We start from the raw sequence: 16,061 nt of genomic DNA, 5'->3' as shown, positions 1-16,061 counted from the left end.
AAATGAGGTTTAAGAGTAATTTCAAAAGAAGGGTTTTCTTTCGAAATAACCGCATCTAGACAGCATTTTGTTTTTTCGAAATACAGTATTTTGAAATAGCACCCGGACGCGATTATGCAAATGAAGCACGGGAAATTCAAATCCGCACATCATTTGCAATTTTGCTCAGCTGCATTTACATTCCTCTTTCGAAAGAGGAATGCAGTGTAGACATACCCCTAGATACTGTTCAGGTCTATCTTTAAATAATGAAGTAAGACGACTCAAAATTTACAACTCAAAATATTTTCTGATGTAGGCTAACATTTTTGAAAAATTGGCACTTTGATCAATATCTTGAACTTAAATAGGTGGCCTGAATTTCAGACATATCAAGCACCCAGCAGTTCTCATTACAAGCTACTGGGTGCTCAGCACCTTTATAAATCAGGAAACCTATTTAGGAGGCTAAATATGGACCCAACCTTTGGCAGCCAAGTATAGACATATTGGCTGTAGTTTTCCTCTACCTTTTTTTTTTATGATTTCTTTTCTTCCTTTCCCCACGAACTGAGTGTCAAGATACATTTTAAATTTTAATCCAGGATTTCCATACTCTTAGGGACTCTGAAAACAGCTCTTTTTATCAAAGATGGGAAAGCATGGGATTAGAAGCCCCTCCAGATGATGCAATCTCTAAAGTGACAATAAATCTGTCAGAGGTGATCACTACTCCTTCACGTAAACAGGACCTGATTCACTACTACATTACTCCTCTTTTCACCAGTATAACACCACTGATTTCAGTATACCTCATGAAAATCTTGGGCAACATAGTTGTAAATCAGTATTAGCTTTGTAAAATTTAGCTTCATAGTTCTACTAGTTTACTCCAATTTCTATGAAATTTAATTGTTTTCCCTCATGGTTTACATAGGAAAGATGTGGCTACTAAATTATAAAGGTCTCTAGATGAACACAAACAATATTATTCATGTACTTTGGGATAGCTGCAAGATGTAATCATAGAATCATAGAATACTAGGACTGGAAGGGACCTCGAGAGGTCATCGAGTCCAGTCCCCTGCCCTCATGGCAGGACCAAATACTGCCTAGACCATCCCTGATGATTGTACACTGTTCCAATTTCTACAGAATAATTTGTCAATTCATTAATATTGTCTTACTTTTATAAACTCCTATCATTTGTTCTGCAGATAACTCTCTAGATATAGTCTCTCACTCTTCATGTTCATACTTTACCTCAGTCACTTGAATCTTCCAACTAAATCCTGTTAGTTTATGGCTACGTCTACATTGGCATCCCTTTCCAGAAAAGGAATGCAGATTAGACACTTCGGAATTGCAAATCTGCGGGGGATTTAAATATCCCCCGCGGCATTTGCATTTACATGGCTGTCGCTTTTTTCCGGCTTGGGGATAAGCCGGAGAAAAGCGCCAGTCTAGATCCGATTCTCCGGAAAATAAGCCCTTGAAAGTAGGAATAAGAAATCCTTCGGAAAAGGGCTTATTTTCCGGAGAATCACGTCTAGACTGGCGCTTTTCTCCGGCTTATCCCCAAGCCGGAAAAAAGCAGCAGCCTTGTAAATGCAAATGTCGCGGGGGATATTTAAATCCGCCGCGGATTTGCAATTCCGAAGTGTCTAATCTGCATCCCTTTTCTGGAAAAGCGGTGCAGTGTAGATACAGCCTATATGTTTGGCACCTTTGTATTATAATGTGAAACCATAGCTATTACAGAACAATTTGGTGAAAACAGTAGGAGGAATGTGGACTGTGACTGAAAAAACACTGAGTGCCAAATGTGGAATATGTATTATGTATGTAAAAATACAGACCTAGGGGTATGTCTAGACTACATCACTCTGTTTCCAGAGGGATGTAAATTAGACATACTGAAATTGCTAATGAAGCAGGGATTTAAATATCTCACGCTTCATTAGAATAAAATGGCCGCCTCTTTATGCCGCCGTGGCAATTTGCCAGCAAAAAGCGGCAGTCTAGAGGGGGATTGGTCGGCAAGGAAAGCCTTTTCTGACCGATCCCTTATGCCTCATGCAACGTGGTTTACAGGATCAATCAGAAAAGGCTTGCCTTGCCGATAGATCTCCGTCTAGACTGCTGCTTTTTGCCAGCAAATTGCCACGTCGGCAAAAAGCGGTGGCCATTTTTATTCTAATGAAGTGTGGGATATTTAAATCCCTGCTTCATTAGCAATTTCGGTATGTCTAATTTACATCCCTCTGATGACAGAGGGATGTAGTCTAGGCATACCCTAGGAGACTACTATGTAACAAGTGTTCTCTTGCCCACTAACAACAATATGATTTTTGTTTCCATTGCTGGGGAACTGAGCTCACCTCTTTTTAGCTACCATACATGGCTATCAGCATGAGTAAAGGCACAATTCAACTCCCACCGTATTAGGCCTTAAATGTTTCAAATATGCACTGAAGGTGGAAGCTCTGTGTGTTATATATCATTATGACTATGTTACATGGTCTTGAATGAAGTCTTTGGATTCCTGCCAATACACCTCAATTAAATCTCACAGTGTGAGAACATTGGTATGTTAATCGTTATAGGCTCTTCACCTATCACTTCCAGGGATCCTTCTAATTATTGAATATATTTGCTTAGTGAACAATGTATACATGGGATAACTTCAAAAAATGATCTGAAAATTCCAGTTGCAACTAGGAGGGAAAGTGAAAGCTGTGTCTTGGGTTTGTTTGGGTTTTTAAACTCATTTTCCAACCTAATTAATTTATATACAATTTCTGTGGATTAATATTCTTTTTCCCACATCTAATGAAAAAAATTTGCCTATTAAATATACTGAGTATAATTATTTAAAATATCAATCTTTGTACAAAATTCTTTAATGGTAAATTAAACTTTGGCTCAAGATACTATTATATTTTATGTGCCATAAAACCCTTAATTATTATTACATATCAAATGGTGAAATTCTCAATGAAAAGGAATATTATTGTAATGAACTTGTTATATAGTCACAAATGTAAAGATATTTAAAAGTCTAAAATATTTAAAAATGCCTAAGTCAAGCAGTTATACTTTTTAAATGTTTAACCTGGGTTTGCCTTTTTGAACCTTTAATAACATGCCTTTAAGTATCTTTATATGTCTATGTATTTTACTATTGGAATTATTGATTACAAACATCAAGTACTATTGTCAACTCCTTAATCAAACAGATCAGATGGACAAGCTCACTAAGTCCCGCATCCATATACTTTACCAGTTTGACAAAAATAAATAAAATAGTCATTTTAAAGATAAAAAAGACTGGAATAACTGGGATTTTGCACTGAAGTGATATGACTATCTTAAAATAGAACCTCTCTACAATAAGTTTTCTGTTTCCAGGTATTTTAAAAAATTATGTGTGTGTCTATAGAACATTTACCAAAAAAACCCCACCCAAAAGGTTTTTTGTAGTGTAAAAACGTGCATTGTGTGCATAAAATGTTTTATTGTACCCCTCAGTGTCATCTCTCTTTTTTTTTTTCAAATTATACAACACATAGAAAAGTAAGAAAATCCAGCTTCAGTGTCTAGGGTCTGGTCCAAACCCCAATGAAGTGAATGGGAGCTCTTCCACTTACTTGAGTAGGATTTCAGTTAAACAATATGTAAATACTTTGAAGTATCAGAGCAAACTACCTCCCTAGGTGGGGGGAGGGAAAGTGCGTGTGTATGTATGAATACTCAGACACACATACCTATTCACACACATAATTATTACTGTTACATTTTTAGCAAGCAGTACAAGTGAACATACTTTTGCCTTCCAAACAAGGCTTAGCTTGTTTTTAAAGCTTTCATACACCACCATATATATTTAAACACATATTTGCTGTTAAAATTAATATGCAAAAAGAAACATTTTTATTCTGATCAAAGATGCAACAATCAAGTCATAAAACACAAAACCAATAGCCAATCAATGTGAGTAAGTCTGCCCTTAGGCTTAAATCAAGCAAGCCATTCACTGAGCTAATGTGATGGATCTGTCAAATCCGATATAGCATTACAGACATACTAGCAACATCAAGTGAACATGCAATGACAAAATGACGATACGCCCCACTGCCATGCTTTGACTGGTTCTAACTCATGAAAATAAAATTTGATAACTTTGCCAGTTTTCTTTAAATCAGACTTAGATTTAAGCCTTTACTAGAATCTATATTTTAAATACTTTTAAAAAAATGTTATAGAAAAATCAAGTAAAATCTGTACTCAAAATTGTATCCATTTTAATTTATTTTGTATACCTTCAAAATGGTTTTCCATCAACCAACCTCTCAGGTTTAAGAGCTCAGAGGTCAAAGTTCAAGAGTGGTACAAAACATATATAGAGCTAAACTATGTGCCACTTCCTCTGTCAGCTGGAAGAGGTATTTCTTAGAAACATTTTAAACTAGACAGTTACAAATATGAAGAGTTTGATCAAATTGTTCAAAAGGCTCAACACTTTAAGTTTAATTTAATAAAGTGATAGATTGCACAGAGAAAACATGTAGCACTGCTTCCTTTCTGAAGTTGTAAAATGATTTCTTACTATATTGCTTCATAAATTAAGAAGGCTTTTCTCTTTTCTGGGTCTAAGAAGTGACTGGAGAAATCTATAAGGCCTATTTCAGTTTTGATTGAAACTGCCATTACATATGTGTGTTTTCTTCTGTTAAAAACTACTTAATTTTTTACAAGGAACATCATCTTCCCTTGCCCCCTTAGTCTCTCCCTCCAGATTAGTTGTCCATTGCCTATATCCAGCAATATTTCCAAGTGTGACAAACATGGATACCATTATATTTCCTCAGAACAGTTCTACAGCACCAATCATTATCCAATGACTTAAGGTAATGGCTCTGGAGTTCCAAATCATTCTGTTCACCTCCTGTTTTGTATTAACAAAATATGCATCCAATCCAAACAGTTCCTCTTTCCATCTTCTCACTTAGGACAGTGTGCCAAGATAGGGACCTTGTCACCCATCATGTATATGATCTGTGACCCAAATCGTTCTTTTCTTTCTTTCTTTCTTTCTTTCTTTTAAAGCGGTCTTTTCATGCTAGAGCACTGCATCACAATATAAGCTTAGTGGCATTCAGTGTGTATGCTTGGGCATTCTATTAACATATACAGTAAATATACATGGTTGAGAATGATATTAAGTAGGGACTCATGTCCACTATGAAAACTAACACTGTGAAACCAAATATGTAATACTCATGTGTAACACAACATGGCAAGTGATGGTTACATTTAGAAGAAAGGATACTAGTAGTTGCCTGCATTTCCGCATTTGTTTGCAGTATTCGAGTTTAATTCAAATTTTGCCAAATTATAGTTTGCAAAATGCTCTTAGGGAGTGATGAATCTTCTAAAAAGCCCTATTTTTCTGCATTAAAAAGCTCACATACTCTAAAGAAAATTTACCCATAGTTAAAAGTTTAATAAAATGAATAATCAAATTTGTAATTGTAATGTGAGGTATCCGTGTTTGCATATAGTTTCATATATGCAACAAAGTTTTTGCATGATTTCCTTTTTAGAATTAGTCTTAGGATTCCCTTATAGAGAAAAGCAATTAACCTCCCCAAAATTATTCATTTGGGAATAAACATTTTTAACTGAGAATACAATTTAAAAAAAAATCAAAATAAATAAATCTATTTCAGATACCTGTAATTATGCAGCAGGCTCAAGTGATTTCAATTCTAACTATACACAAAGGGTATATTTGGAAATTCAGTATAGTAGAGATATTTTTCATATAAAATAATTAAGAGTTGTAACTATTACATTACTATACATACCATCTCAGTCTTCTTTAGCAGACTTTAATCATACTATATCTTTTCTTTTATTAAGTTTTTTTCAATATCATATTTTTTTTTATTAGTCAGATTGACTCTCTCTTGTCAAACATTGTCAATAGAGCAGAAGAGGTAAAAATCTGATATTTTACCTTATGATATCTGATTTGTTTGTTTTGTTTTATAAGTAGGTACTCTAGTTGGTAATTAAATCATTTAGGCTTCAACTTGATATTATTCACTTCCCCTAAGTACTATGTAGATCTATTACCTTTCCTTATAGCAACAAGTGACCACTTTTAACTGACAAAGAGAGTTCTAAACGGTATCTGGCAAAAAAGGACTAGTAATATGAGATTATTTATGATTTTGCCTTTTTGGTTAAAAAAATTTAGGATCAGGAACGAGTTTTGCATATTAAGCTCACAAAAATATTATAGCTGCAACATGCTAACAACACACCTTTGTGGAAATGAAATGAAAACTACTGAGTAGCACTCCATATGGTAGGTTACCCTGCATAGAAAGAGTACATCGCGAACAAGGTGCATACAGCATTACAGTATTTGGTTGACATCACTGATTCGGAATTCATATAAAGAAACTTGCTTACCTGTCTCACACAGCATGCCTCAGCCACACATGCAAATTTTTTTATTCATCAAACTTTTAAAAATATATCTTCATTGCCAGAATAAGCATTTTTAAAGGCAGCTATGCATGCATAGCATTTTAACATTCACATTGTGTTCCATTTCCTCAGCAAACAAAATACAGGGGCAACACTTCATTCTAAGACATCCTTCACTAGTTTTTATTCTGTTGTTTTCTTCAGGGACCACAAACATAAAAAAGCCCAATAATAATGACCATTTTAGCACTGAATACAAGTCTAAATACATACTCAAGATGCAAGAAAATAACTAACTGATTTCAATGAGAAATTTTCTTGTGCCATGAGTACAGATATGGGCCCTGAGCTCTTTCTGACACTGTGAAGCAAAATGCACACACAGCGATTTTTTATAAAATAGATACCCACTTCTAGTGTGTGCTATAAACCCCTAAAACATGTGAAAAGTATTAATGGGCACTGCAGATTCTCCTAAGATTCAATTTCTGAAGAATGAATTTCCTGTGAATCAATACATTCTTCTTTTTCATTACAAAATAGGCCCAGATACGTTTTTATGCACAAGCCTAACTTTACACAGTGTGGCAAAATCCTAGCCTTACTGAAGTTAATGGAAGGTTTGCCATGTAAGTGGGGCCAAAATTTCATCTTATGAGAAGTCCCTCTCATTTAATAATTAAAAATAATTTAATGAAATTATTTACACTGTGTAAAATGAAACGTGTCTTATTGCAGAGTAAGGCAGAACTGATTTTAAGAAATTCTCCATTTTTTCAATGGTGTATTTAGACAATGTTGATACCTTGAATTAATAGAACTCCCCGCCCTCCACCAAAACAAACAAAAATGGGGGGGGGGAGTGAATCAACTTATCTTTATATAAACTCACAAATAAATGGAAGCCAGCTATATGGGAGAATTATCATTTGTCTCTGATGGCCTGAATTTCCATTGACTTCAACAGGAGTCAGTGAAAATGGAGGGTACTCAACACCTTTGAAAATCACATAATAAATTAACTGTTAAGACAAATTATTATTTTAATCAGCAGACTATTATGGAGTTGTACATTTATTCTACACTGTGCAAGGGTCACAGACGATCATTATCTTATAGTAAAGTGGCTGATCTGCAACCCAGGAATGTGTGTCTTATGCTTGATTCTTAATTAATCACTGGCTTTCTATTTATAGCTTCTCGTAACGATACAGCCTAACTTTATATACCATAGTAATCTGCAGAGCAACAAAACTCTTATGAGACTTAAACAAGGAAAATTCATAAGACTTATTTTTCACTTCCTGTATGCTAAGTACTTATTAGCAGTAAATTGGGTCTTACCTGTCACTGTAGGCAGCGGCAGTGGCAGTGGCAGGCTGGGCATACCGGTAGGCAGCATAACCACCCTGAAACACAAACTTACATTCTAATTGCATTGCTACAGCAATCTAAAGTCATATTTTCTGAAATTTCTCAGCAACTAGTTGTAATGTTCTTTTCATGCTATAAATCCATTTAAGGGGTTGAATTATATATGAAATATTTCATGAGATTGTTAAGCATAGCTGATCACAAATCCAATCAGTTCCTGCTTGTTAAGATTTAATTTGACCCAAAGATCAGAATAATCAATGGACTGCATTCATCAAAAAAGTTGAGAATTTCTTTCTTTATGGTTATAGCAGCAGTTCCCCTTATCAAAGAGGTATAGTGCAGGTTAATAAAGCCATGACAAATCAGTTAAAATAAAACCCACTACAAAAATAGATCTAATATGATACCTTGAATCTGTTTGATTACATCAAAGAAAATTTTGCTGCATTAAAACTAATTATATATAGGTTTATAGTTTGTAAATAAAATCATATCTAAGGAGGAATTTCTTTTTTCTCCTGAATTAACATTCAGCTGTACGTAACAGTAATTGCAGCTGTTCAATTAAGCAAACAGGACAAACAAACACACACATTTGAAAGGAATTGTGTGCAGTGATGCATTGATTATCAAACTGTGAAAATAGCAGAGCTTCCTGTTCAATGGACCACGGTGTTACATCAACCATTTCAAAATGATCTCAGCATGCCAATTAACAAACAGAGCCCAGTCTCCACAGATACCACAAACACCATTTAGGTTCCAATTAGAATCCACCACCCCATAATCCTCTGGGACATGGAACTACTGTGTCTCCCCATAGAATTAAAAAAGAGATGAAAAAGAAAACTAGTTGGATCACTCAGCTTTGAATGATATTCCTCCACTTGTTAACGTGAGTACTTCAATGAAGTGTTCCTATTGTTGAGGGCTCTGCTCACACTAACAATATGTAGAAATGTGAGGAATGGGCTTCTGCCTGCCAACCCTCATGAAAACAGCATATCTTAGCATATTTAATACAGCTTTTTGTATATTGTATTACTCTTCATGAAATAATCTGTTTATGAGAAACTTGACCGGGCCATAGAAGCTGCATATAGCCACTGTTCTAGAGATTCTCCACAGGTCATGCCAGCTAATCCTCATCCTCCTCAACCCCCACCCCAGTGCTTTTGTTTGATTAAATTAAAGAAAATAAATGGTAAGAACTTTTTTTTTTGAGTCAGTCCCATATACACAGTTTGGCTGATGATGCCACATCTGCTTAATAGTAAGCAAATAATAGTCCCATCTACACTACACACACAGCCAGACAGACACAATCTGGGCTTGAGTTTTACCTATATACTTAAGGCACCTCTTTATCTCTTCTCTTCATCACTTATTTCAAACTCTCATGTCTATTATGGTGACTTGCTGGAAGCACTTATGTCAGGCAACCAATGGGTTTAGGTAAGTGCCATCTTTTGCAGTAAGTCCCATCTCTGTGCCAGTTAAGAAGCACTGACATGGACTACCTCCTTAATTCTGATCATCGGATACTTCAAGAATACTTGAAAAATGGAGGAAAGGAAGACAGTATTCCTACCCACTCTCTTGGCTACTGACACAACAGACTGATCTGCAGCTAGGCACATAGAATCTCATTAAACACTACTTGAAGCATCAAAAAGTATGTGCAACAACAGGCAAATACTGCCTATAAGTATCTAGTGTATGGGCAATTACATGTCAACTAATGGCATCTAGCATAACTTAAGTCACAAAGTTGTGAAGCCAGCAAAGCTCATGAGGAAAGTTTCCATTTTTTATCAAGTTGTGGTCTACTAGAAGAAGGATGGCAAAAGAATGTGTGGTTTAAACAAAATACAAGACTTTTCACATTTTTGTCTCAAACTGTATACTTAAAGATTTTGTCTTCAGAATCCAAAGCCTAAGAACGTCTGTTGGATTGTAAGTCATTCTGCAGTTCAATTTATTATTGAGTCAGTCAGTCTTGTTTATGGTCCTCATGCTTGTCACCATTGGCACAATCTTGCAAACTTTACTCAAATGGACACGTTTCTTGGTTTAATTGGGACTGATTATGGATTTGAAGGATTGGGCACTACACAGATCTATCATCATTTTCTCATTCACACCTAGATGAAATAGGCCGATGTCAAAAGTATGGCCAGATTTAAATATAGGGATGGCTTGACATGCTAGAATAGGAGGTGTTGCCAAACAACCAAGCTTGATCTTCCTTGTTACACAATTTTTTACTTAAAAATCAGGATTAAATTTGAAATAAGCCCTGAAGAGACTGCATTCAAAACTATACAAACAAATATACTTTTGGTCTGATTAGAGTCCTTTCTTATTGAAAGACTAATTACTCTTGAGGGACTAAAATTTTTGGCATCTAAATTTTGAGACTTTGATATGGAGGAACTCAGTGGGAAATGCCTATCTGAGTGTGTCATATTTGTGTATTTCATTAATATAATTTAAAAGGGCAAACTGTATAAAGATAACAAATTTGCTTCTCTTTGTTAGGATGTTCTAATGAACTTTATCGGTCTCATGTTTTTAGGTTAATGAGTATAACTAGAACTGTTTCAAAATCTTAAACACTTTAATTATTATAAGAAGATCAACAGATGATTTACCAGCCAAGGCCCCAGTTCAGCAAAACATTTTGATATATGCTTAATGTTAAAAATGGGAATAGCCCCAATGAAATTAAGCACTTTGCTGAAACAGGACCAGAATCTGTTATCCAAAAGGCTTGGGATAGTATGTGATGTTAAAACCACCTAAATTTGGCAGAGATATTTCCTATAACTATAAATCTGGTTATGTTTTCAGCTTTTCAACATTGTGTATTTCTTAGATACATGATAGCCAATAATATATACATGTATATAAAATACATTCTTTTCATGCTTAATTTTATATTATTATAAAATTTCTGTTGAACATTTTAGTGCATAGCATTGTATTTTAGAGATATAATATCATGAACATAGGCAATCATTTATTTTATTTATCCAAACTCATAAGGTTAAGGATAATCTCAAAGCATATGCTTAGAAAAATTAGTATTTTTTCTGGCCAAATTAGTATTTTCATAGTACAATTATTCTATTACAGAAATCTTTTTACATCCCTGCTCATTAAAAATATGCTATCAAAATACTGGAAATATTGGACCAATATATGCAGGCACTGTTTTTCAAATTAAATGAAATCATTTATACAGTTTACTCCTTCAAATTAACAAAGCAATATAGCTGCTTATAATTTGACACTATTAGCATGTCTGTGCTAACATATTCTGGGGAAATCACTGACAGTTTCAGTGCTAGTGGTGAAGGTCCAACAATAGTGGCAATGTTGGAAATGATAGCATAGCATTTAGTGTATTAGGTTATTAGGGGTGTAATCTGAGAGCCTCTAGGGAATGGAAAAGGGCATTGATCAGCAAATAAAATGATACCCTGGAGGTCAGCAAATGTAGGAATCAAGTGACAATTGCTGAAAGTCAAGTTGAAGTAGCTCTGGACAAGGAAATTTAAATAAATAACAAGCTGGCTTTAGTTACATGAATAAAAAAAGAGAATAAGTAAGGGTGATGTTGAACTGCAATACAGTCTAGATGGAAAAGAGGTTAATGATAACGTAAGGTATCTTCCCAAAACTAAATGAATAATTTGCCTCTAGTTTTGAGTAAGGATGATAGCGTGGAGCACAGGCTTAAAGGTAGTACAGGTGATGGAAATAAATGCCTACGGATGGAAATGATCACAATTGAGATGGAAGAAAAAAATTAAAGAATTTAAAGCATTCAAATCAGGGGCACCAGATAATTTCTAAGTCAGAACTCGCACGTGAGATGGCTAATTCATCAGCACAGATTTTTAATAACTATTTAATTGAGGGTAGGAACAGTCCCACTGGAAAATAGCTAACATCATACATATCTTCAAGGAAGAACAGGAAAAAGAGAGGCCCAGGCAATTATACACCTATTAGTCTGACCCCAATAGTATGCAAAGCTTTGCAATAAATTGTAAAGGAAAGAATAATTAAATTAACAGAAGTCAACGGTAAATGGGATAGAATGCAACAGAAGATCTTACCGCACTAACCTGATTTCCTTCTTTGAGAAAGGGGACTTGCAGTAGACATATAGTACTTGGACATAAAGCATCTGACACAGAACCACATGGGAAATTACTGGATAAATTAGGGAAGATGGGGATCGGCACAAGAAACATAAGATTGATAAAGAAACTAATAAAAGGAAGACGGCAATGGGTTATGCTGAAAGGTAAATGACTGAAGTGAAGGGAACTCATAAGCAGAACTCTTAAATGATCAGTCTTGGGACCAATCTTACTCAATATTTGTATTAATGACCCTGGTGCAAATAGTGGGAGTGTGCTCATGAAACTTGATGATGGTAAAAAAGTCAGGAAGCACCATCAGTACAGAAGAGGGTGGATTTTAGTACAGAAAGATATGGATGACCATAAAGACTGGAAGGAGAGAAATAGGATGAAATACAATAGAACAAAGTTCAAGGGCAAGCAGGATCTAACAACAATTTCTGCGCCAAGCTGGAGGCTCATCAGTTGGAAGCAGAGTGGAAGAGCGAGGCCTGGGTGTGTGGGTTAATTTCATGACAACTTTGGGTCACTAATGTGATGCGTCTGTGAAAAAGGAAATATGATCCTAGGATATTTCAGGCTAGGCATTTCCACTTGACACAGAGAAGCATTAATGCCATTGTAATAAGGCACTGATTAGACCTCATTTATCAGAGCTATTCAAGCTAAAAGACAATGTTGGCCAAGAAAAAAATTGATATAACCAGAAACCAACTGGAAATTAGAAGAATGTTTCTAATCATTTCACCATTATAGGGCCAGAAAAAGCCTCATAAAAAGAGATGTGGGGCATTCAACTTAATGAGCTTTAGGAGACACCTGGGCAAATTGTGCAATTATACTGCAATTGTGTGACAAGGTTACCTGTACAAAAAATCCAATTTATCAGCCACTTGGTTCACTTTTTAAAGGGACATTATTAGGGGCCTAAAAGCAAGCTATTCTGCTGAATTGGAAAGATAGAAAGTATGACAAAAGACCACCTTGGCTTAACCAGGAGATCTTGCATGATCTAAAAATCAAAAAGGAGTCATATTAAAAGTGGAAACTAGGACAAATTACAAAGGATGACTATAAGCAAACAATAAACATATGCAGGGTCAAGATTAGAAAGGCAAAAGCACAAAACAAGCTCAAACTAGCTACAGACATAAAGGGAAACAGGAAGACATTCTATAAATATATCAGAAGCAAGAGAAAGACCAAGGACAGGGTAGGCCCACTGCTCAGTGAGAAGGGAGATACAGTAACAGGAAACTTGGAAATGGCAAAGATGATTGATGACTTCTTTGTTTCGGTCTTCACCAAGAAATCAGATGATGAAGGAATGCCTAACATAGTGAATGCTAGTGGGAATGGGGTAGGTTTAGAATATGAAATTTAAAAAAAATAAGTTAAAATCACTTAGAAAAGTTAGATGTCTGCAAGTCGCCAGGGTTGCATGAAATGCCTCCTAGAATACTCAAGGAGCTGATAGAGGAGGTATCTGAGCCTTTAGCTATCATCTTTGAAAAATCATGGAAGATGGGAGAGATTCTAGAAGACTGGAAAAGTGCAAATATAGTGCCCAGCTATAAAAAGGGAAATAAGAATAACCAGGAAACTACAGACCAGTCAGTTTAACTTCTTTGCCAAGAAAGATATGGAGCAAGTAATTAAGGAATTCATCTGCAAACACCTGAAAGATAATAAGGTGCTAGATAGCAGCCAGCATGGATTTGTAAAGAACAAATCATGTCAAACCAATCTGATAGCTTTCTTTGATAGGATAACGAGTCTTGTGGATAAGGGAGAAGTCGTAGATGTGGTATACCTACATTTTAGTAAAGCATTTGATATGGTCTCGCATGATATTCTTATCAGTAAACTAGATAAATACAACTTAGATGGGGCTACTATAAGGGGGGTTCATAACTGGCTAGCTAACCATTCTCAGAGAGTAGTTATTAATGGTACACAATCCTGATGGAAAGGCATAACAAGTAGGGTTCCGGAGGGGAGTGTTTTGAGACCAGTTCTGTTCAATATCTTCGTCAACTAGATATTGGCATAAAGAGTATGCTTATAAAGTCTGCAGATGATACAAAACTGGGAGGGGTTGCAACTGCTTTGGAGGATAGTGTCATAATTCAAAATGATCTGGACAAACTGGAGAAATAGTCTGACGTAAATAGGATGAAATTTAATAAGGACAAATGCAACGTACTCCACTTAGGAAGGAACAATCAGTCTCACACATACAGAATGGGAAGCGACTGTCTAGGAAAGAGTACTGCAGAAAGGGATCGAGGGGTCATAATGGACTACAAGCTAAATATAAGTCACCAGTGTGATGCTGTTGCAAAAAAGCAAACATAATTCTGCGATGTGGGACAGGAGTGTTGTGAGTAAAACATGAGAAGACATTCTTCTGCTCTACTCTGCACTGATTAGGCCTCAATTGAAGTATTATGTCCAGTTCTGGGCACCACATTTCAAGAAAGACGTGGAGAAATTGGAAAAGAACCAAAGAAGAGCAACAAGAATGATTAAAGGTCTAGAGAACATGACCTATGAAAGAAGACTGAAAGAACAGAGCTTATTTAGTTTGGAAAGGAGAAGACTGAGAGGGGACATGATAGCAGTTTTTAGGTATCTAAAAGGGTGTTACAAGGAGGAGGAAGAAAAATTTTTCTTCTTAGCCTCTGAGAATAGGGCAAGAAGCAATGGGCTTAAACTGCAGCAAGGGAGGTCAAGATTCGGGTTTTCAGCCAGGCATCTGCAGAGATCAGGAAGAGATTTCCCAACCCCCATTCCTATTCATTCTAGGTGTTTGTATTTTTTTTTTTAATATCCTCCTCTGCTACTGGAGATGGGACATCAAATGAGGCTATCCGGGGCTCTGTGGTAGCTTAAAGTATTCTCTCTCTCAGAGGCGTGGCTGGCGGGTTCAAAAGCTATTTGGAATTTAAATTTCCATATATGGAGTCAAGAAGTAATTATTCTCCAGATTAGATTACAGTGACCTTAAGGGGTTATCCTCTGAAGCACGTGGGTGAAGGTCACTTGCCAGGATTATCTGGATATATTTTACTTAATCATTTTCTTGCAGGGTCCTTGGCCATTGATGCACCTTCGTCCCTTCCATTCTCTGCCTGTGTAACATAATAGTTAGGCTCCTGTGGGCTGCTGAGTTTTAGCATGTGCGTGGTGGAAGGTATTGGTGGCCTGTAGCATACAGGGGGTCAGACTGGATGAAAGCTCCCTTCTGGTCTCGAATTCTCTAATTATGGTAAAAAACTAGTTATGCCCTTTTTACATTACTCTTCCTCTCAATCACTACCACATGTAGAACTATAGCAGTGGCTCAGTAACAGCTTGCTTTCCCTAAAAACATACATTTTGACAGAGTCAGCATATGTCATAAAGCAGTCCTGACAATGACAAAACTCCCACTGACACTGGACTTTAAATGGGACATACAGCAGAAGAGGAAGGCAGAATTTTTAAAATGTCTGCAATTGTGTGGTATAATTAACCCAGACATAAAATGCAGCTGCATTTAATTTTGTATATGTCAAATCCCCCATTAATTGATTGTTAGTATGATTGCACAGCAATCCACATTCAATGTAATGATTTTTTTTTTCAACAGTCAGTACTTCATACCTGTGGTAATTTATTGCCATACACAGGCTCTTGATACACTACTCTATAAGGAAACAGAAATGTAACGATTTGAATGCAAAATAAAATAAAATAAATAAAAATGCATAAGTCACACAAATTACCCAAGGCCATTCGTTCACAAGTTTGCTTTCAATATTTTACAAGGCATTATAGCACAGAATAATCAAGGAAAAAGCTGAGGGACATGTACCTGGTCAGTTGCCAAGAAATCTTAGTTATGATTTAAAATGAGCAAAGAACTTCTCGAAAAAAAAAGATAAAATGGAAAATCAAACACATTTGGGTTACAAAATCAAATATGTACACAAAAATATATAGCCATCTACACATATATTATATATGCATGTGTGTGCATATATTACATATACTTATATTCAT

The 16,061-nt window shown here is 35.8% G+C and overlaps 1 protein-coding gene across 36 annotated transcripts in view; it reads right to left on the bottom strand.

The window, feature by feature from the left end:
• RBFOX1 (RNA binding fox-1 homolog 1) overlaps nucleotides 1-16,061 on the bottom strand; it is a 1,623,526-nt gene that overhangs the window by 29,973 nt on the left and 1,577,492 nt on the right. For 22 of the 36 annotated variants that reach the window (XM_089782266.1, XM_089782270.1, XM_089782267.1 and 19 more), the window contains one exon: nucleotides 7,825-7,889. In XM_089782266.1, coding sequence (XP_089638392.1) covers nucleotides 7,825-7,889 — 65 coding nt within the window. Of the gene's footprint in view, nucleotides 1-7,824; nucleotides 7,890-15,662; nucleotides 15,706-16,061 lie in introns of all 36 variants that reach the window. The other 14 variants (XR_016350706.1, XR_016350707.1, XM_089782268.1 and 11 more) reach the window with 1 other exon arrangement.

This window comes from Pelodiscus sinensis, chromosome 15, assembly GCF_052426305.1.
Source record: "Pelodiscus sinensis isolate ZL-2025 chromosome 15, ASM5242630v1, whole genome shotgun sequence".
NCBI classification, from domain to species: domain Eukaryota; kingdom Metazoa; phylum Chordata; order Testudines; family Trionychidae; genus Pelodiscus; species Pelodiscus sinensis.
Note: the sequence above shows the minus strand (reverse complement) of the source record. Positions and strands in the feature narration are given on the sequence as shown.